Source organism: Aulonocara sp. 'chitande type north' Nkhata Bay, linkage group LG3 (genome assembly GCF_057382095.1).
Source record: "Aulonocara sp. 'chitande type north' Nkhata Bay isolate Kocher_YH1m ecotype deep benthic linkage group LG3, A_spYH_male_GT1.1, whole genome shotgun sequence".
Taxonomy (NCBI): Eukaryota; Metazoa; Chordata; class Actinopteri; order Cichliformes; family Cichlidae; genus Aulonocara; species Aulonocara sp. 'chitande type north' Nkhata Bay.
Window position 1 is genome coordinate 68,605,608 of NC_141346.1, and position 22,563 is coordinate 68,628,170.

Genomic DNA, 22,563 nt, shown 5'->3' on the forward strand with positions numbered 1-22,563 from the left:
TGATTTATGACCGTGTTACACTACGTGATGCGAAAGTCACTTCTTCCACTGACCGCTGCAGCTCACCTGCACCAGGGTAAACCTCCGCCTGCCCCAGTCCTGCTTTACAGGTGAAAATAGAGCAACAGGACCGCTGAGTCTGTGACTTTATTTATTTTCTGCTGTGTTTTACTTGCATCTATTTGAAAGAGTGAGTGTAAACACACAAAATATTTTATTTTATGTGCTGGAACGTGCAGAAAATAGGTTTAAATGTTTCTTCCAGTCAGAGAATGTTGCATATAATTAAATTTTTGCTTGATGCATAAAGTTAAAAGATTAAAAGTAATAAAACAAGTTTTAAAAAGAGACTTTTCCATTTGATTACATTTTGTATGATGGATTATGCAGAAAAAGTAGAATTGGGCTGAAAGATCTATCGCTTTATCACCTCTTCAGGTTGTAAATCGTGTTTTTAAAATGTAACTAAGTAACTAATTACCTTTGAAAATAAGTAATCAGTAAAGTAACAGGATTACTTTTTGGGGAAGTAATTAGTTACTGATTACTTTTTTCAAGTAACTTGACCAACACTGACTTTAAGAGAGGTTTACTCAAACATCATGGTGAAACAAATGATCTGGCCTTCAGAACAGCCATCTGATCTCTCTGATTCCTCTGATCTCTCTGATTCCTCTGATCTCTCTGATTCCTCTGATTCCTCTGATCTCTCTGATTTCTCTGATCTCTCTGATTTCTCTGATCTCTCTGATCCCTCTGATCTCTCTGATTCCTCTGATCTCTCTGATTTCTCTGATCTCTCTGATTTCTCTGATTTCTCTGATTCCTCTGATCTCTCTGATTCCTCTGATCTCTCTGATTCCTCTGATCTCTCTGATTCCTCTGATCTCTCTGATCTCTCCTGTGCTTCCTTCCAGCTGCTCTGTTGGCGCTCAAGTCCTCTGCAGAGTTCAAGAAGAAAGCCGTGTGGACCAGAGCGTACGGCTGGTAGCCCAGAGGAGCCTCGGTGTCCTGCTCAGGCGTTGCTGCTCGTACACAAAGAGACGCACGGCTGCTGGTCTGAGCTGTGGGCATGTTTAATGTTAGACAGTAACTGTACTGTAGGAATCTGTGCTGTCAATAAAAGTGCAACAAATCATTTTGGGTTTAGAACATCCTTTTCTCTCTTTACAGCAGATCGTTAAATTCGACTTCATCCGTAACTCCAGCGAGCTGTGACTTCATGTTACTTCCTCTTCCTGTTCCACTTCTCCAGGTGGTGGTGCCTCTCCTTCAGCAGCTGCCCGACTGTGAGCGAGGCTCCTGAAAACATTGCCAAAAACCAAACAGTGCTTTACATCACAGTTACTGTACAGTTACACAGTAACTTCATTCATGACACCAGTTTAACATCCCCAGATAGAAGATCCTCCTCAGTGTTGTCACCACAGACCTGGTCAGAAAGCTCGGACACTATGATGATGTGACAGTGAGGCCTGTAACTGTTCTTCATCGTCCTAGTCTTCCTCAGGAAACTGTCACACGTAGTTTTTCCAACAGTAACAAATCAGGAGAACCTGAGAACGTTTTCTTTTCCTTCAGTGTTCTAGCTCAGGTGGATTTAGGTCGTGTTACTGAAGCGACTGACCTCTGTGTCTCTCTATCAGCCTGACAACGGCACGACTAACCGCCTCATTAACCCTCGTCCAACCAGCATGTTTAACATACAAGGACGAGCGACTGAGGACCACAACAGTGACCTCATGTTAAAAAACTAGTAACGGTAACATATGTCTTAGTTATGTAACGATTATGCAGTATCTAAAGAAAAAAGTAAAACTGTCTCTGCAACGTTGCAATGCCGATGCTGCAAGTATGAAATGTATAGTTTAATCTGTTTTACAGCTTTTATTACGTTTAATCCACATGATTACTCAAACTTTACTGGCATCAGAGCTTTCAGTCACTTTAAGCATCATTTGTTCTGTATTTGCATGAAGCAACTAGTCAGAGTCAAACTGACCGCAAAGTAAAAAGGCCCAGAGCTGCACGGGGAAGGTGTGTGTAAATATGGACAGAGTCAGATCAATGCCCACCAAGAGTGAGTCTGATTTATCGAGAAAAGCTTTAACGTGGCTGCACGCGGGGGGAAAGAAGCTGAAACAACCACAGCTAATCAAAGTAGAGGCTGACGGAGGACGACTGCAGTGACCATAAGTGTAAAGGAGGAGCTTGGACTCAAACTATCGTGGATCAGTGCAGCCGTGCTGCGTTTCAGCAGGTCAGGTGACTGTGATGTCACAAAGGGTTGTTCTCCGTCTTACCAAGAGTGAGGGCGGGCAGGTAGAGCGCCAGCACCAGGGGGAGGTGGCTGTTTGGAGCTGTCGTTGAGTTGAGTGGACACGACTGGGAGGCCGTTTGCTCAGCATAAGGCAGCGCCTGATAGATGGTGGCAGCTGAGAGAAACAAAAAGGGGAACAAACGCTTTGACTTCATCCACTATCACAGTGTTGTTGGCCTGTGTGTCACTGATATACAGGACGTTCCAGCACTTCTGCTTACAGGCAGCACAACGGTTACTCACTGCAGCTGGAATGCACTGTGCTCATTTCCTGGCTTCATATCATCAGCTCTGCTTGGCTAACACATTTCCTGTTTGCTCCCAGCACTTCCCTTACACAACACTCTGACCACACAATGAACCTCTTAATGTTGAGAAGTCAAAGTACTTATGAGCTCAGCTCTCAGTTTGTTGGAATAAAAGACGGAAACGTAATGATTCAACACCTTCAACGATGACTGTGAGGATGTATAAGGGGATCCAGAGCGTGTAGCGAGTCCACAGCATGGTGCTGGACGGCGTATCCATGACACACAGCAGCTCGTGAGGATACCTGTCATCAAACCACAGGCACAGCTTATTGGACGAGAAACAATGTTTGCATCTGGAAATCCAAATGTACTCAAATCATCACGTCGTATATCACAATGCAGCTACATATGGTGTAGTACGAATACGGCATTAAGGATATTATCATTATTATCATTATTATTATCATCATTATTATCATTATTATTATTATTATCATCATTATTATCATTATTATTATTATTATTATCATTACTATTATTATTATCATTATTATCATTATCATTATTATCATTATTATTATCATCATTATTATCATTATTATTATTATTATCATTACTATTATTATTATCATTATTATCATTATCATTATTATCATTATTATTATCATCATTATTATCATTACTATTATTATTATTATTATCATTATCATTATCATTATCATTATTATCATTATTATTATTATCATTATCATTATCATTATTATTATTATTATTATTATTATTATCATTATCATTATCATTATCATTATTATCATTATTATTATTATCATTATCATTATCATTATTATCATTATTATTATTATTATTATCATTATCATTATTATTATTATTATCATCATTATTATCATTATTATTATTATTATTATCATTACTATTATTATTATCATTATTATCATTATCATTATTATCATTATTATTATCATCATTATTATCATTATTATTATTATTATCATTACTATTATTATTATCATTATTATCATTATCATTATTATCATTATTATTATCATCATTATTATCATTACTATTATTATTATTATTATCATTATTATTATCATTATCATTATTATTATCATTATCATTGTTATTATTATCATTATTATCATTATCATTATTATTATTATCATTATCATTATTATTATTATTATCATTATCATTATTATTATCATTATCATTATCATTATTATCATTATTATTATTATCATTATCATTATTATCATTATCATTGTTATTATTATCATTATCATTGTTATTATTATCATTATCATTATTATCATTATCATTATCATTATTATTATTATTATCATTATCATTATCATTATTATCATTATTATTATTATCATTATCATTATTATCATTATTATTATTATTATTATCATTATCATTATTATTATTATTATTATCATTATCATTATTATTATCATTATCATTATCATTATTATCATTATTATTATTATCATTATCATTATTATCATTATCATTGTTATTATTATCATTATCATTGTTATTATTATCATTATCATTATTATCATTATCATTATTATTATTATTATCATTATCATTATCATTATTATCATTATTATTATTATCATTATCATTATTATCATTATTATTATTATTATTATCATTATCATTATTATTATTATTATTATCATTATCATTATTATTATTAGAGACATTGTTGAAATTGTGCCTTCAGAACAGTCAGTCTGTCCACAGCATTGGAACAAATGTGGATGTTTGCACTTCAAATATTTAGATGTGAGTGTGTGAGCACGTTAACCTTCTACAGCACAGATCATCATTGTTCGTATTAGTATTATGTGTGTGTAAATACGCTCCCTCCTCAGGCCTGGGCCCGGTGTTATGGAGATCACCATGAATCAGAACACCAACGCCGGGTCACGGGCCGGTGCCTGAGTCGTTTCAGGCTCCGCTGTGGTTTTTATTGTTACTCTGTTTTCTTCCTGTGTTGTGAATAAATCTTCGGTACTGGTTTCATTTTGTTGTGTTTATCTGCAACACCTTAAAGGCCGGACTGTGGTGCAAAAGGTTGGGGACCGCTGGTGTAAATAATAAGCTGCTCCACCAACACTCATTAAAGCTCCAGTCAGACATGCTTGGTTTTGTATCAACATGTTTTCTTTTTCTTTGGTTTCTTTTTCACAGAAATAACCAAAGATATTTCCACTGCGACCTGATATCAGTGGATCTCACACTGGAATGTAAACTGGCTGTTTAGGGGGGGGTTCCTGCCCTGGGTATCTGCTTAGAGGGAAAGTGAGACCGCCGTGGTTTAAAATATGCACATAGTTTGACACATCAGTAAAATAATTGCATCAGTGCTGAGAGGTCAGGTCCAGGCAGTGCTGTTCAACTGTAAGGAGCTAAAAGCTTCTTAAAGCTCTGCATCCTGTGCTTTTAAAATGATTTAACAAAGTAAAGTTGAAGTTTGAATGCCGATGTGTTTGTGCATCACTGTAAAACCTGCGCTGCTTACCGGAGGAGGTCCAGGACGTTCCAGAAGAAGAGCTGCACACACACCACCGGTTTACTTTGCAGCTCCTCCAGCATGATGATCATAATCAACAGAAGGTTCTTCTCCATCACCTGAGGAGCAGGAAGACAGCGTGTCCGTGCATCAATCAAAGATAACAACAATGATAAAAATCATTAAACTTTGAGCTGCGTACGCACTTGGATGAAGCGAGGAAGGAGTCGGGCTTTCTCGATGCCGTCCGCAATGTGGAAAAGCTCCAGAATGGAGAGCAGCTGGCAGAGACTCATCACAAAGCCCACAGAGTAAAAGGTGTCGGCCAAAGCATCTGCAGTCACAAACAACATGTGCGGGATGCTCATCAGTCCTAACTTGGAAATATACTTCTTAGTCAACTTATGAAGCATTTGGAGCGATGTCTGTGTTTACTGGAAACTTCACTCAGCAACAGCAAATGAGCCTTTACAGAGAAACGAGCAGCGCGGTCCCTGTTTGTGTCCCACAGCAACCTCACGCAACAAGCGAACGAAGGCAAAGAAATGATACCACGTCAAAGAGCTCTGAGAGAAAGCGTTTAACCTCAGGAGAAAACACAGTCTAACATGATGTGAGAGCGCTAACAGCCAGACTAGCAGGAGGCTGCTGCTCCATGAACTCCTCTGATGCAGCTCTGCAACTCAAGTTTTCACAGGAGGATTTGGGGGAAGCAGATAATGTCTGAATACCTTTTCTTAAATACATAAATTAGCTCGATGAGGCTTAATGAGATTTAAACGACGGCCTGATCAAACCGAGCCTGGAGTCTAAGCTGGGTGTTTTTCTATATCGGTCCAAGCGTCCGTACAGCATCGGTCCATCGCTCAGGGTAGCACTGCCATCTTAGCGCCTTTATTATTTACTTTGACCTGCACAGCTGCTCCACAGACCGTTCACTTCCTGGAAAAGTCAGACTAATTCAGATTAACTGAGACTGGTAAGTTTTCCTAACCTTACCTTGGCCGAACATGAGAAACCTGGCGACAGTATTAGCCAGTATCCACGTGTGGCCACAGAACTGGAACAGGTTGTATGAGAAACTGTAGGCGAGTCTGAAGCTGAACCTGCAGAACAGGAATAAGGACACAGATTCGTTACTGTGGTTTACACAACGATGATGATGATAGAGGTGACAGCAGCTCACTTGCTAAACGTTGTGCTGAGGCACAGTGGCATGAATCCAGCCATCAGTGCTTGCTATCTGTGTGAGCTGCTGCACTCATCCCAGCGCTCTCTCAGGTCAGCTGATGCTTCCCTGCTCCACACATGCAGCACAAGCTCAGCAATGCAGCAGCTTCCACAGTCGTGGCTCCAACACTGTGGAAGTATTTCCCCCTGCACGAGGCTCCCTCACTAAGCTGTCCTTCGGTGCTGACTGAGATCTTTAGTTATTCTGCTGTTGTTCAACCTCTACAGCTCTACTGCGGACTCTGGCCTGTATTTGTATCATTGTACGTGTTCAAATCTAACAGTCTGTTACCTAAAAGGTGTACATCTGTAATCAGATTACTTTTACTTACAGACCAGACTTGCATCCATCACTAGACGTGTGGATGCGTCTGAATGAGTGAGTGTAAGTAGCAGCAGATCCCAGAGAGACTGCTCACTTCCTCCGTATTCACTTACATTGTCCTCCTGAAGTCTCGTCTCCGTCCAGTTTGGACTCCTCCGAGTTCAGCGTGTGAGGAAGATCATGTTCCCCTAACCGGACACTCCTCCTCCCTTCACAAGAGAAAGCAGAAAGAACACACAGCGGCCAATCCGTGTAGCTTCCTCACGCCAGCTGCAGCACCCACGACTTCCCCACAGTAACACAGAAGGCTGTGGACTCCCGGGCAGCACTGACACAGGCAGACACGAGCATGTAGAGACAGGCGCACGCATACACAAGCGGTGAGTCACGGAACTACACAGCACATGAAGCCAGACATCATCCACAGTGGAAGCTGTGGCTACCGTGGAGGACAGCGTGGAACAAACTGTGGCTTTTACCTCCTGAAGCTTCCGTTTTATGTTTAAACACCACCTGGGTTCAACCTGCACCAATAAAGTGTACAGGTGTACCACACCGATCAGTGCGATCAGCTAACCAGACCAACAAAACACTAGAATGTAGCTGAACAGAAGCATCAGCTCTTCAGATGTTCTGTCTACAAAGGCGGGACAAAAACTTACACGTAACTGCATCTGTTCTCGGACAGCGCTGTCACGGATCTCTCTGTTTGCATCCACCGGTGACGTTACTGCCACCCTGCGGCTGAGGCTGGTTACTGCACAGACAGCTCCACTGGTTTCACACTGACAGAAACGCCCGTGAAGCTGCCTCCATTGTTCGGACTGTCCAGCTCACTTTAGCTTTTCTCCGGAGCGCATTCACCGAGCAGCTAGCATCAGCTAGCATCAGCTAGCATCAGCTAGCATCAGCTAGCATCAGCTAGCATCAGCTAGCATCAGCTAGCATCAGCTAGCATCAGCTAGCATCAGCTAGCGCATCAGCTGGAGCATCAGCTGGAGCATCAGCAGCTAAACCAGCTTCGGTGACCTGTCATCGTAACAGTCTCCTCGTACTAACCAGCCTGGTTAACGCGTGGTTTAGTGAACAAGTTGTTACTAACTCAGCCAAAGCTGACGGAGAGTGGACGGCAGCTCATCCGGTGTTTTAACCAAAAGTGATTAAAAAGGCTTAATGAGCAGGCTCAGCCCTTAGACTGCAACCTATGAGACTAAGCAGCGGTGGCAAAAGTACAGACATGCTGTACTCAAAGTACAAGTACAAATACTGATGTTAAAAATACTCCAGTAAAAGTCACAGTACTCATTCAACTTATTTACTCGAGAGAGAAAAGTAAAGGCTCTAAATGTGCTCAGAGTAAGGAAGTAAAGGAGGACGCTTCTATTTTGTCCTAGGCTGACTGAACCCTGTGCTATGTGAACATAATGATAGAATAATATCAGTAGAGGGGAACACAAACTTTAGTCTGAAGAAAAAGGAAAAGCAAATCTATCTGCTGTTGCCTCCGTTGTAGAGGGGACTTTGCCTGTAAACAGGAAGTCAGAGGTTGAAGTGGGTTCAGCAGGTGGGGAACCTGAAACTGGTGTCACGGCTCAGTGAACTGAATCAAACTCGCACTCATTTCTCCTGAGAGCTCCAGTAGGTGTTGTGTGCAGGCTGTGATCAGCTGGCCTGCTGCTCTCTGTGGATGGACACACCTGGATTCAACCAGATGTGAGCAGATGTTTCATCCTCCACAGCTCATCAGTGGATCTAAGCTCATCAGCTAAAATTCATATGACTCTGCTACATGTGATGCTAACTGTGGCCATGAACCCACGGCCACTGTGCACCTTTAAAGAACAGCGAGTTCTTTAGTTTTCACAGTACAGCAAACTAAGCTGTTTAACCTGCACTAACATGCAACCTTTAAGTATCACAGTTAGTCTAACTCTGTCTTGCAGCCGGTTTCACCACATAATGCCACATGCACCGATCCAATATCTGTTTTAAAAACGTATCAAATACCACTGAGCAGTCCTTACAGTGACAAAAGCTGCTGGGATGAACCCTCTGTGGCCACAACATCTGTACATGCAGCACAGAGGGGGGCTCAGAAGGAAACAACATCAGCAATACACTGATAACTTTATTAACAAGGAAATACCCGACAGAAACTCAGGCAACATAAGGGGAGTTCAGTTGCAAACACCACCTCCTGCTCCTACGTGTGTTTTTCTGACAGCAGACTGGTGATGTGCAGCAACGCAATGGAGCCAGTGCAGCATTTAAACAAACGGGGGATCCTGATTGATCAGAAGCAGGGGTCTCCAGCTCCAGTCCAGAGAGCTACTGTCCTGCAGCTTTTAGATGCATCCCTACTCCAACACACCTGAAAAACAAGTATGCATCTAAAAGCTGCAGAAGCTCTCTGGGCTGGAGTGGTGGGGCGGCTCCGCTGTGTGGGACACCGAGGAGCAGCAGAGCTCTGCTGCTTAAAGGAAAAAGAGCCACTGTCCTGCCTTCACACAGTGCCACCACGTTCATAGGTGACAGGTTTTAACCCGAGTTTGCTGAAGTCTAAATGGACAACGCACAGAATAAACATCATCCTAAGTGCCTGCGACCTCTGAGCCTGCTGCAGCGTCTCAGGTCTAATAGTTGTGCACCCTGCTCGAGGTCTCTTACGGTGTGTCGGGACATTAGCACAGCACCACTAAGAATTATTGCAAACATGAAAACGGAGAAGCTCGACATAATGTTCTGGCAGAGACGCAGCCAAGCAGCACAAAACATCAGAAACAGGTTTTAGTCATCGTGCAGTCATTACAAGGAGCGTGTGGCAGTTTCTAACTGAGGACGTTTTCAAGTCTCACTGGAAATCAGCCACAGAGAGGGGGCGCTACATTCTTCTCATGGGATTAATACAGCCCTAGATCAGGGTCGCCCTGCTATTCAGCAGCAAGCCGCCCCTGTTACACCTGTGAACATCCAGGCTTTGGACACTGAAACGGTGGAGGAGCACAAATACCTGGGTGTTCACTTCAATAACAAACTGGACTGGTCCACAAACACAAATGCACTTTACAAAAAGGGCCTACGTCGTCTCCACCTGCAGAGATCCTTGGGGGTGAACAGGACACTGTGGTGGCGTCTGCTGTTTTCTGTGCTGTGGTTTGCTGGAGCGGCAGAGAGGGACGGGGGGACCTCAACAAACTGGTCAGGAGGGCCAGCTCTGTCCTGGACCGCCCGCTGAAGTCCATCGAGGAGGAGAGGCTGTTGTCTAAGCTAACACCCATCATGGACAACACCTCCCTGCATGAGACTGAACACCGAGCTGCTCGAGCAGCAGTGGACTTTCACACCCACAGTGCAGGAAGCAGCGCTGCCACAGGTCGTTCTTACAGCAGCTGTCAGACTCTGTCACACACAGTTATCTTACTCAGCAGCTGCTTTGTTCACTGCACATTTCATGTTTCTGTGCATCGTTACCTGTTTGTACAGACTGCAGTTGCTTATGTCTATAGGACCACTCTGAGGCTTCCTTTTATATTTTATATTCCCTTTGCTTCAAGAGCTGTGTAACACCCAAACCTCTCATCCATGGGATAATAAAGGTCTATTCTATTCTATTCTATTCTATTCAGGAAGTCTGCTTTGAAAAACTAACAAAACGGCAGGAACAGAGGGAGCTGAGTTACTTTGTATGACAAACTGTTCCTGTGCCTACGTTTGTTCTACCTGTGGAAGAAAATGAAACAAAGAGCTGGAACAAAGAGAGCCGATCCTGCAGCTCAGAGGAGACACAAGCAGGAGAACTACCTCTAAATCCTCTACAGACAAACCTGCCTTTATTTGGCACCTTCCCAGCATTACTGATCATTGGTTCAACGCTCTATGTGCTATTCATCCAGGCTTTATGGCAAAAGTAAAGTAAATAACACAGGTTGTGTTGTTCGTTTCTTCAGAAAGCTGAGTTATCATTTTAAAGCAGCGTTGGGACAGTCGAATGTTATAAACGTGTTGAAATAACTGATGTCTCCAAATCTGCCCTTCCACACAACGCTGTTTCTGTCCACAGGTCGGGTGAAATTTCAGCGTGTCACACAGTACGGTGGCCGTTTTAAACTGTGGAGCTAATTACTGTGAGCCCAGGAGCACAAACAAGTTATATTTAGCCAGCCTGCAGACTGGAAGTCCTCAGGAGATACAGTTACTTCTGCAGGACATATCGCAGCAACATGTGGTCACCCGTGCTGGGCCGAGCGGGTAACCCACCTCTGCATTTGTTAGCACAGAACCTGCTGCAGTCTGAAGCCTGTCTCCATGGCAGCAGCAGACATGGAAACATTGTAACACGCGGTCTTTCTCTGAGAAGGTTGACTCTGTTCACCTGGACAGTCTGACTGCAGGTTTCCAACCTTCTCAACAGGAGCTGAACCAGCAGCACTGATGAACAACAGGCAGCTTATGATCATTAGTACGCAAACTGTCACAGCCGCTGATCCTTGCATGAGTCCACAGAGAGGTGGGGAATCCCTCCAATCACAGCATTGTAGAGCTGTGATTGGAGGGATTTCTTCTCTGTTATTGTGGCACCATTCCTGTAACAGAGGCCCCGCCTCCATTCAGAGGTGTAAATGGCCTGCTTGACTCAAACCAGAGCGCTCCCTCTACACTACAGCACACTGCATGACAGTGTGTGTGCTGGGCCTTGTATAGACAGTCCCATCTCTATTATTAAATGGTGGCTCCTTGGTGCTGCTCACTCCACCATCCACACACAGCCTGGCAGTACAGACTGTGCTGGTTAAACTCTCGCCTCACTGTATTCTGACTAAGCATAATTAATCACATGAATCATGGCTCTGTAACCATGACAGTGTTGGTGACACGTTTCTGTCACACACACATCTGCTGCACATCTGCAGACACATTCAGACAGAATCATGTTCATTTTTCATTCAGCACATTAATGAATGAATATCTTGATTTTCTCTGTGATTAACAATCCAGACGTGTAAGCATCTGGATGAGCTCTGCTGCAGCCCTGGGTATTTTAAACAGGAGAGGCTGGGTGTGTCTCAGATGCTGGTTGAACTTTAACCTCAGTCCCACCTTCCTGCCTGTCCTTGCTGCTGAATGCCATCGATAAGATGACTCACAGAGGTTGGTCTGATGTTTAGATCAGAGTTTGAACTCCCCTCTTTAGAAGTATCCCAACTACAAACATGCCAAACCAGTGAGCGTTTGTTATGTACCCTGAGCCCAGTTCCTTATGTGCACCTGTTCAGTGAAGGTGATTCTTACTCAGTACATTAGTAACACTGTGACATATCAAATGTATTATAAAGTGTCACTTAAAAATATGCACACGTCTATTTTGCTTTGTCACTTATGCGCTCAGTCCTGTTGCACGTTTCCAAAGACATCGTCCCAGCCCTGATATAACTCCACCTGAACAGCTGAGATACACATCCACCCACATCCACCCACATCCACAGAGTCACTGTGGTCTGATTCACTCTAATTTGCACGGCTGCAGTAAAAACCAGCTTTGTTCTCAGCCTGAACTCTCGTGGAGTCTATTTAAGTAGTCTGGAGGAACAGTTTACATGCATCTTGAAGGACATTCAGAATTTGGATGTTGGATCCTTTTTGTTCCAGTCGAGATATTCATGCATCCCTAACATACTGTCAGCCTGCAGAGCGAGAGCGAAGTGCTCTAATAGGGTGATATGGTACTACAAGGTCATTAAGATAAGATGGGGCCTGACTATTTAAGACCTTGTATGTGAGGAGCAGGATTTTGAATTCTGGATTTAACAGGAAGCCAAAACAGGAGAAATATGCTCTCTCTTTCTAGTCCCTGTCAGGACTCTTGCTGCAGCATTTTGGATCAGCTGAAGGCTTTCAGGGAGTTTTTAGGACATCCTGATAATAATGAATTACCGTTCAGCCTGTGTCAGACGGCCGGTGTTCAGCGGCTGAAAAGTGCGTCAGCCCACTGGGGAAATGCTCGATTACCAGTCAAGCCTGGATGGAGACGTAACCAAACAAACATGGAGGAAACTAAAAGAACTACACAAACAGAAACTACATAACCTTTTTTAAAAAGAACATTAAATAAATAACAAAAGCTCTGAAAAATACATGAAAAGCAACCTTAACAGTAAAATGTAACTGTATATTAGAGGCACAGCCTTTAGAAGCATTAGTCTCTACATCACACTTATGAAAGGCTCCATAATCATTGTAACTGGATGTAACGTAACACGGACCAGTCTGACTGAAGCAAACATAAACATGAAGGCCAGCTGAGTCCCTGCAGGACGAGCGTTCAGGAGAAACGGCTCTTAATAATGTTCAGCCTGCTCAGACTAATGCAGAGGGCTGGTACCCTGAGTCCTGACTGAGGCTGTGGCTCGTCTCTGGTTTCTGCCTCCTGTGTTACACTGTTGGCCGGTGCTGAGGGAGGTTTTATTGCCCTCTAACAGCAGATATCCAAAGTTCAAGTTGCCAGCAGACCATCAGCAGTTACTCATGCACTCTGTGACCCCGGCTCCTTTCTGCAGAGGTTAACCAGGTCTCTTAATAAGATGCTACAGTATTCTCACATCATGGTGTACTCACAGCTGCTCTGTAAAACTCTGACTTCTGGCTTCTCGTCTATGAATTCAAATGTGCTAAAAGTCCTGTAGCACATTGTTGAGACAACACACGAATGAAAACAAGGCAAAGGACAAATGTCATATTTCTCCAGCCTAAGACGAGTTGATCCTTTCTAGGATCTCTATTAGCATCAACCTTTTCTTACTCAGGCCGAGGTTGTTTGGGAACACGACCTACGCACAGCTGACCAGTATTTACTTACCGTGTCACACATTCATGACACAAACAGCACATCCATGTTTGTCATGAGGCGTGGCATCCACAGTTAGCACACTCGTGTGTGTGTGACATTAGTATGGATAAACAATGAAGAACTAATCTTTTTTAGATGTCTTTGGTACGCAGCTGTAGCTCAGGTGGTAGCTCACCTGCCTGTCGTCACTCCTGGATTCCTGGAAGCACCCAGCTGGAACTCCACCTGCAACCTGTGCTACGCTCCTCTCGTTGCCCTTCGTGCATATGACCTGTGCACGATAAAGTCTTCTTAAATATCAGCTTGTTTTCTCCTCTGAGTTTGCTTTTGGGTGCGCTCACACATACTTGTGACACAAGCAGTGTTTGAAGCACCTGACATACACGGCTCTGATGGTCACTGGTGTCGCTACAGGAGATAAGAATGTGGAGAGTTTGGAAGATTGAGCAACCCAGGAAATGCCCAAGGTCAAAGGTCGTCTTCTCCTGGAGTGGGAAGAGATGCTTTCCTGAGGCCGAGCTTGAAGATGGAGAAGCTCAAAAGGAGACGAGAACAAAGACAGCAGATATTTGTTGAGCGATTTCGCCCTCTGCATGCATACAGACACATCTCTCTTTTCAACAACAAAAAAATAGCTGCTAACGGTTAGGAAGGACAAATAATTCCAGCTTTCAGTGAGTCATTAATATATTTCTTCATTTGTTCCCTCTTAGGTTTTGACAAACTGTAAAGTGACAGGAAGTGGATCACCCAGGAGCACATGTAGTCTCTGTGGATCCTTACAGAAGGCATCAGTGAGGTGCCCCTGAGAAGAGGATGTACACACTGAAAATACTGGTGATGCCAACACAAAGTCCAGGGTGGGGCCATGGATAAGAAGCAGACGTGTGTGAGATATACTCACAGTGGTTTCTTGAGAGAAGGATGGAGGTGAGCTCAGTGGAAAGACGCTAACCATCCAAAGCAGAGCCTGGCAGAGGCTCCGTGAGAGAAACTGGTGTATCGCTGGATTAGTGTCAGTTAAATTCTGCAGCAGAGCGTGGAGTTGAACTGAGTTACTTCCACAACAAACATAGTGTGTTAACACGATGCACCCTGTCAGCGTCCCTACTGCGGCCCTTCATCTGCCGACCGTGCCCTGTTTGTCCACAGGAACAGTACTCACGAGCTTGTTTTATTTCATGTGATAATGTAATATGATGGACACATGCTGCCTGTATTCATTCATCTCCATGCGTGTTGTGGGCGTGGCCAGTGGCTGTGCTGGGTTGTATCCATTGAAGGCAGGTGATTGATCTGGTGTGCTTATCGCCCACAAACACTGCTGTGATATTTGTCTGTGCGCAGCTGCGACATGCTGCAGCCTAAAGGCAGAGTTGTGTTGCTGAGGCCGGAGTGATGACTGGCCGTCTGCTTACAGGGTGGCGGCGCGTGTGAAGTGTAACTGACTTGTGGCATCGCCGGCTCTGGACTCTGTGTTTTCTGCCTTTTGGACACTGGACTGTTTTATCCTTTCGTTGTTATCGTTGTACTGATAAATTATTCTTTAGAATTTTATTGTGTGTGTTACAATAACCTATTTGTTTCAACACCAGTCTGTTAAAAGCACAGCTGAGCTGTAAAGTTGTGTTTTAGCCTAAACGAATCACTTGGACAAAAGAAAAATGTGTGATGTTCAAAGAAGAAGGAGGATTTGAAGTGAAGCAGCTCATGAAACGCTGGAGATGGTCTGTGCTTGCTGGTGTTAATCTCCATCATATGCTGATTTGTGGCTCTGTGACCACGTGACCCGACCTCCTCCTTCACTCCTGTCATTATTACTACTGTGGAAAAATCAGAGAGTCAGTTCAATACAACGTGTCTCAAAAGGTGAAGCAGACACAAAGATATCGAAGAGCAACAGAAAAAGCAAAGTTCAGAGTCAGAGAGACTTTATTTAAATAACATATTTTTAATTTGTTAATCCCAGAGGAAACTGAGTTGTCATAGTAACAAATATACATCAAACACTCATATATGAAGTGAGTGTAGAAACAGAGACACTGATAGATATGAAGGTAAATAGATAAATGGGCATAAATATAAAAGGAGAACAGTGGCAGGGTGCAGTTTGTTAACAGGTAACCAAACCCAGTTACTGACAACTACCCGTCTGAGAGGCTTTTAAGACCTCAGTCAGAGCTGTAACCACAGAGCTTGAACATGAAGTTCAAAGCAGGTTTGACCTCGACTGTCATTAGAAATACAGCTTTGTGGCTGCATTGGTTCACAGACTGAGAACCAGACAGTGGTTAATGTCTCTGCTCCTTTTTAGCCTACATGCTTCAGCCTACATGTGGCGATGAGCTGGAATGTCTGGAGCGCTTTGGTGACATCGGAGTCTGTCTGTCAGACTCAGACTATCTCTGCATAAAGGACGACGAAATCTTGTCCGACTCCATCTCTTGCATCTCCTGTCAGACACCAAATGTGAGCTCAGATTTGCGACTTGAGCTTCGCTGAGAAACGCTGTGTGGAATTATCGATGACACGTCACCAGGTGAGTGATCTGCCGACAGAAGATGGTCCCGCGGAGCACGATGAAAAGAAATACGTCGAGTTGGACTCAGTGGATGTGAAAACAGACCGACGCGTTTGTGAGACAAACCAAATGTCTGTGATTGTTTCCGACAGCGGAGCTGGAGCTCCGTGCGCAACGGGACGCAAACCCGAGGGCGACACTAAGACAGAGAATGGCACAGTTGGGAAACATGGAGATGGTGTTAAGCACCAGCACGCTGACCCGTCACCGCCACCGATTCCTTTTTGTGCAAACGCAAAGTCGGAGCGTTTCCACGAGAGGCACGAGGTGTCCAACACGGAAAGCAGCGCAAGCCTGCAGCCGGACGTGGATTTGCGCGCTAGTGATAATTATCTCGGGGAGACAAGTGAGCAGGATGATTATGAAGTGGACGATGGTATAAGTTTGGTGCTTTCTGATGACTGCATTCCGTGCGCCACGGAGGACGAATCCCATTATATTACCACGCACGAGATCCAGCTCTCTGAACTTTCTGACCACGAGGAGGACTACGAACTCGGAGTGGGCTCTTCCACGAGCTGGGACGTTGAAGAAGACAACCGGGTTTACTCATTTGCCGATTACGCTTCTTTTGATGCCGGGGGCGCGGCGGGCGCGAGGGGGCACGGCCGCCAGCCTGGCTCTCAGGGCGCAGCAGCAACAGTCAGCACTCTGCTGGAAAGTGATCCGCGCGAAGCGGCCAAATTCACCAGCTCAGATGAGAGTGTGTCAAAGCCCGAGCAGCAACGCTGCAGTGGCAACAGTGGCGGACAGATTCACCTGTCAATCAGAACCACCTCTCGAGCTATAAATGACCCCAGCAACATCCAAGAACAGGAAAAGATTCTCTATCATGCCAGGCGCTCCGGAGATGTGAGTCGCTATGTGTTTAGGGGAGTTGATGGGAAGGCAGAGACCTTGTGTGACACGGCGAAGTGTTTGGTAGCAGCGCCCGGGCGCGTACACTTTGGCGGCAAATTAAGGGGGAAAGAAGTCCCCGAATATTCAAGCGGCACGTCCAGTGCTGTCAGCGAGCTGGACGACGCTGACAAGGAGGTGCGCACTCTGACAGCCAGAGCCTTCAAGAGCCTGGCGTATCCTTACTTTGATGCCATTCATTTCAGCACCTCCAGCGAGTCCTCTGCATCAGAGCATGCCGTGGGGATAAACAGGTGGTCCACGTTTGTGGACCTGAAATATGGTAACATGAATGTGGACCAAAGTCTTGTGTCTCATCAAAGCTCAGCGGCCTCGTTTCAAATCGCCAAGAGCATAGACAAAAGGGGTTATAAGGGCATCATCAAAGCGCCCGCCAGCGAGACATTACCTCCCCACAGCGCAGCGTCATCTACAAAGAAAATAGAGCTGATGGGGAAATTTGGTCAGGGCCACAGCGGCGTCATAAGGCTGACAGAGACGCTGAATTTTCGTTGCAACGTTAAATCGGGAATTCCTGCGGGAGAACCACGCACTAACTTTGCAGGATCACGTTCCACGGATGAAGTTACCAACGCAAGCCAGAGCAGGGGGGGCGGCAAGCCGCCCTCTAAAACCATGGAAGACACGCACAAGAAGGCCGTGTTTGCTTCGAGTCTCATCAAAAATGTCATTTCTAAGAAAATGCAGTTCGAGCAGGAGCGCAAGATGGAGAGAGGCGAAATAAGCGAGCCGCAGCAGACGCCCTCTCCCAGCTTTCTGCGCCAGGAAAGCGACGACGTCAGAGCGAAGCACAACTCCAAGCTTTCCGACAGCAGCTCGGACTACAGCATAATGCGCGTGAATGAGTTAGGGGACATAGCGGATGCCAAGAGCGACTCTCGGAAGCAACAAACTGGAGTTGATACTAAAAAAGGCGCAGTGGACTCATCCAGAAGCACGCTGCATCGCAGCCAAAATAGCGCGTTCAGATGCTGGAAGGATGACGAGCTAGAATTTCAAAAGGATCCTGAAAACGATCAAACACCAGAGGACACGCTGGCCGAGGGGAGTCTGTACTCGGCGGGCAGCAGCAAACTGAAGAAAATGGCTCATTTATTTGTGCCAAATATCCAAATGCTGCCGAACGAAGGCGAAGCCACGCAGCAGAGCAGGAATTATTCTACGTGTGGACACGGACGTGGAGCCAAAGTACGCTCTGTCGCAGACTCTGCGACCACATCCAAATCTCCAGAACTTCAAATTAACTTGAGGCGCGTCAAAGACGATAGCACCGAGCCGTGCGCCGTCTCCAAACTGCGCGCTCCTAATTTAGGCTGCAACATCATCCGAACAGATCACGCCAAATCCCACGCGCTTGCTACAGCTTTGAAGGGTGACTTTTCAGATAAAGTTCCACATTTCATGGTCCGAGACATTCGAGACAATAAGGGGAAGCTGCAGACTCCCATTTACCAAGTGAGAGACGTGCGTAAGCTGGTTAAAAGTTCGTATCACTTCGTTTCTTTGGATAACAACGAGAATAAAGCCCACAGCGCCTCCGCTGACAGACATCCAGAGCAAAACAAGCAAGTGCTCAATCAAAGCTTCAATACTGTGTCGCCTATAGTGATCAAGTGCCAGTCTGTGAACACGAGCAGTAACGGAAAACAATGTGGAAACCTTCACGGGGCTAAACAGGAGTCACCTGACGTGGACAGATCGTCTCCAGAGGGCGTCAAAAACGCATCAAGGGCAACAGGGAGCGCATCTCTAGGCCCCTCAAATAATGCCTCGCAGGGAAACACCGACCGAAGTGAAAGCAGAATATCTACAAAGAGGCAAGAAAAAGTATCGGACATCACTGATAAAAAGACCGAGTCACAGGTGCCAAACCAGGCGGCTCTGCAAAAACTGCAGGCTGCCGTGAAAACCATGGAGCAGCTCTATGTATTTGAAAAGAACGAGTGGAAGAGGAAGAACGAGGCTCGGCCGCTGACAGACAGCCACCTGCTTTCACTGATAGCGTGTGAGGAGCATCCAGGACACGGAGAGGAGACTGCATGGACGCCCAGCGCAGACAAGTCTGCCAGAGGAAACTCCCAGTCCAGCGCAGACAAGCCCCCAGCAAGACGAGCAGGTGACAGCCTGCTGAAGCAGGAGCAGAAAGACCCACTCAAACCCCGCCCCACATCAGTGGGCTGTGATGACAGGCCTAAGTCAGTGCAAGCCCCCAGCAGTGTCAAGGCCTCCAGAACTTCAAAGACATCCCAACCGAACACCGTCACACAAACACCTTTCAGCACCAAAACCTTCGTCCCCAAACCGCCCGCATCATTCAGCATCTGTGAGAGACGGTCAGCTGGGAACGAAGACGCCGACGTGAAGGAGGCCGACGGGTTTGCACACGAGTTTTCAACTGACAGTGAGAACTACCTCGCTATTCCAGTCAAGTCTCAGCCCAGCAAAGGCAAACAGCCACCTGATAAAGCGTCCGTCTACACGTTCACCCGGTCACATCCAGCCACACCTTCAGGACACCTGGAACCTGGGCTCAGAGGGCACGAGGAGCACACAGCTAGTTACTCACCAGAGATCCCCTCAGCTACTATCTACCACTCTCTGCCACTCGGGATGCCCGCCAATCAGCCACAGGTCTACTGCTTCTCTCCAGCAATCACCCCGGCTCCCACCCTGGACCCGTTCCAGGCCACCCAGAGGAAAATGCTGCTGGATCCCAGCACTGGCAACTACTACCTGGTAGACACACCAGTGCAGCCTGCCACCAAGCGTCTCTTTGATCCAGAAACGGGTCAATATGTGGATGTGCCTATGCCACAGCCTCCCATGACACCTGTGCCCATGCCCATCTCACCTTTAGCCCTCAGTTCTGGCATTTACGGCCACACGTACATGATCTACCCGGGTCTTGTGCCGACGCCGTCAGTGATACCTGCCAGGGCGCTGCTACAGTCGCAGATGTCGGTGCAGGCAGAGGTGGACAGCAGCGATAAAAGCTCCTCGCAGCAGACCGAGGGCATGCACGTGGAGAGTCCTTTCTACATGTCCACCGGAAAGTCTTCCCAGGTAGCCTCAGGTGTTCAGCAGCAGGCTGCTGCTAACAGGCCACAGCAGGGCCTCTCTAGCATCAAGCAGCCTGTCATCAGCATCAGCTCCCAGCAGGGGCCCCGGATCATCGCCCCCCCCTCATTTGACGGGACGACTATGAGCTTCATGGTGGAGCACCGATGAACGGCAGGTCGTCTGGACAGGTGAGTATCTGACTGCTTCCCTTTTACCGAAGCATGTCTGAGGGCGCAGTGGAGAGTTTTACATAACTAATCTCAGAGGAACCATTTATTTATAGGATACACTGAAATATAATGTAGCCTAAAAGCTGCAAACTGCAAACTATGGAGACAGTAAGTCAGTGAAATGATCCGTGCAGTAGTTCTGAAAACATGGTGACAACAAAAGGAGGAGACAGAGGCTCACAGCACATCACATGTAGTTACTGCAGCTGATTTTATGGATGAGTTATCAAACATGTTTCTGCACACCATCGTGACCCACACTGTTCTCACCTGTCCGTGCTCACAGAACAACGAGGGCGTCTCATTGCCAGCCTGAGGAAAAGAAAATAAGAATAAAAACTATAAATCAGAAAACAATATGGGGACTGTTTCACGCTTTAATGAATGTTTGCATTTCCTAAAAATGATGCTGACACCACACGTTTCACTTAATGCATGAAGTCAGTGATCTAACAGGATGCTGTGCATCATATCTAACAGAAGAAGAAGAGATGTGGAGTGACTGTAAAGCAGCTGCAGCTAACTAACACTGATAGATATCCTGCAAAATGCGATATCACAGCAGAGATGTGGTTGGATCAGCTGTGTGTGTGCAGCCAGAGTGAAAGGTCAGGCAGGCATTCATGTGAGGATGGAAAAGCTTCAGCTGCTGCTGGGTATCAGCAGCCGGGCTGGCACATCCTGCAGGCTCAGGCTCTTTTTATAGGAGCAGCAGGGTGAGGTTCACGTGGCTCTGACGGCTGAGCGGTACAGTGAGGGGACATTTGGAGTTCCCCTCCAGGGTCTGACCCACATACTGGAGCGCTCACTAACGTTTTTAACGTAAACAGATAGTGTGCGGTGGAAAGGCACTCGCTGTTCTACAGAATAGGAGGAAAGCTGTGCGACAAATGTACAAAACTGTTGACGTGTGCTTAAGACTCTGACGTGTGTTTCTTTGTGTCCCCACAGGGCCGAGCTGTAAGCTGGACGGTGTGGACACACTCACACAGGAGCTGAATGAGCCGAATCATGTGTAGAAACCAAACTGTGAGGTTGTGAAATCGATGAATAGTTACTCTTGTCCAGCTGTTACACTTCCTGAACTTTGCAGATGTGCGTGACATGAAGTTATGAGACGTTATGTTCAAACTGAGGTTGCTGTTTGTGGTTGCACGTTGGAGTTTGTGCAGTGGGTCTGCTGGACAGTCCGTTTTCTTCTGTTGGAAACATGACAGGTTACAGAGCTGGAGCTTTGCTGAGGGTTTTTCTGCTGACTGTTTTACTGTGACGTGTTTAGTGTCCTGTTACAGATATACAGCAGAAGCATCAAACATACGTTTCTACCCAAGCTGATAATATTTTATACTTTTGTACCTGACTCTCAGCTTTGCTGCTGCACTGTTATCAGAAAAAGAGTCGAACAGTTTCCTCTCGTGCCTCACAAACACGACGTCTGTGTTTGTGTATTTGTGGAGGATAAACCACCTCTGAGTTCATTCAGTCTTAAGAGTGGACACTGCTGTTTCTTAGAGCTCCATGGTCCCGATGCTACAGTGTTGCTGTCTTCTCCTGGGGATTTGATCAGATTTGGTTCGTGTCATGTTTCTGGTTGTGCATGATTTGTCTTTCTTTTTTTAAACTTTTGCATAAAGTAGGAAATGTTTTCTATAAGTGTGAAAGCATTTCTGCACAGCAGGGACTCTGCTGCCTCAGAGCAGAGTCTCTGCTGCGCACAGTAAATGTTGAAGGTAGATGAAGGTGGTGGACAGACGGGAGCGTGGGAATAAAGAGGACCCGTGGATGAAACGATAAATGTGCAAAAACAATGAGGATGACTGTAGCTGTTTGCACAGCTACAGTGTCAGGTTCACTTTTACTGTGAAAACTGAATAAACAGGAAAACTCTGACTGACTCAGTTTATAACAACTAACAGTGTCACAGTTATGTTTCACGTGTTTAAATGCTATGTTTGCAAAGATAAGATGTTTACGTTGATTAGTGGATGCTAAAGGGGAAAGCGAGACGTGGAATAATTAAAGACATGAAAACTATTACAAATACTAACGTTTCTAAAGCTTCCTTGTTGTTACAGGACATAACTGTAGAATAATGTTCCCGTCCTGAGAGCGGAGGACATTTATGGATGTGCAGTAAAATCAGATTAATGGGTCTGTCTCTCTGAAGGCAGTAAAACCAAACAACACGTTTTGGTAAAAATAAAAGTACAAATTGTGATCAGATGCTGTTACTGATGAAAGCAGCGATGTTTCCAT

At 45.3% G+C, this 22,563-nt stretch overlaps 3 protein-coding genes across 7 annotated transcripts in view; 2 read left to right on the top strand and 1 right to left on the bottom strand.

The window, feature by feature from the left end:
• The window catches only part of LOC147336820 (focadhesin-like), a 28,775-nt gene extending 27,643 nt beyond the window's left edge, over window positions 1-1,132 (top strand). For all 4 annotated transcript variants that reach the window (XM_086285627.1, XM_086285626.1, XM_086285629.1 and 1 more), the window contains one exon: window positions 918-1,132. In XM_086285627.1, coding sequence (XP_086141753.1) covers window positions 918-991 — 74 coding nt within the window. In that variant the 3' untranslated portion in view covers window positions 992-1,132. The remainder of the gene's footprint in view (window positions 1-917) is intronic.
• Window positions 192-7,322, bottom strand: hacd4 (3-hydroxyacyl-CoA dehydratase 4). Of its 2 annotated transcripts, XM_086285632.1 has the most exons (7): window positions 6,788-7,322; window positions 6,119-6,225; window positions 5,326-5,453; window positions 5,129-5,238; window positions 2,767-2,873; window positions 2,304-2,435; window positions 192-1,302 (listed from the first exon to the last, which is right to left on the bottom strand). In XM_086285632.1, coding segments are annotated over exons 1-7 (663 nt in total). In that variant the 5' UTR covers window positions 6,790-7,322; the 3' UTR covers window positions 192-1,225. The 2 variants fall into 2 exon arrangements, with proteins under 2 accessions (XP_086141758.1, XP_086141757.1); XM_086285631.1 differs by lacking the exons at window positions 5,326-5,453; window positions 6,119-6,225; window positions 6,788-7,322 and having other exon boundaries at window positions 5,129-5,256.
• An 8,562-nt stretch (window positions 7,323-15,884) lies between these two features.
• Window positions 15,885-22,465, top strand: lg3h4orf54 (linkage group 3 C4orf54 homolog). The gene is made up of 2 exons (XM_086285630.1): window positions 15,885-20,265; window positions 21,259-22,465. Exon 1 carries the CDS (start codon window positions 16,043-16,045, stop codon window positions 20,243-20,245), a length of 4,203 nt encoding a protein of 1,400 aa, XP_086141756.1. The 5' UTR covers window positions 15,885-16,042; the 3' UTR covers window positions 20,246-20,265; window positions 21,259-22,465.
• Window positions 22,466-22,563: the final 98 nt, after the last annotated feature.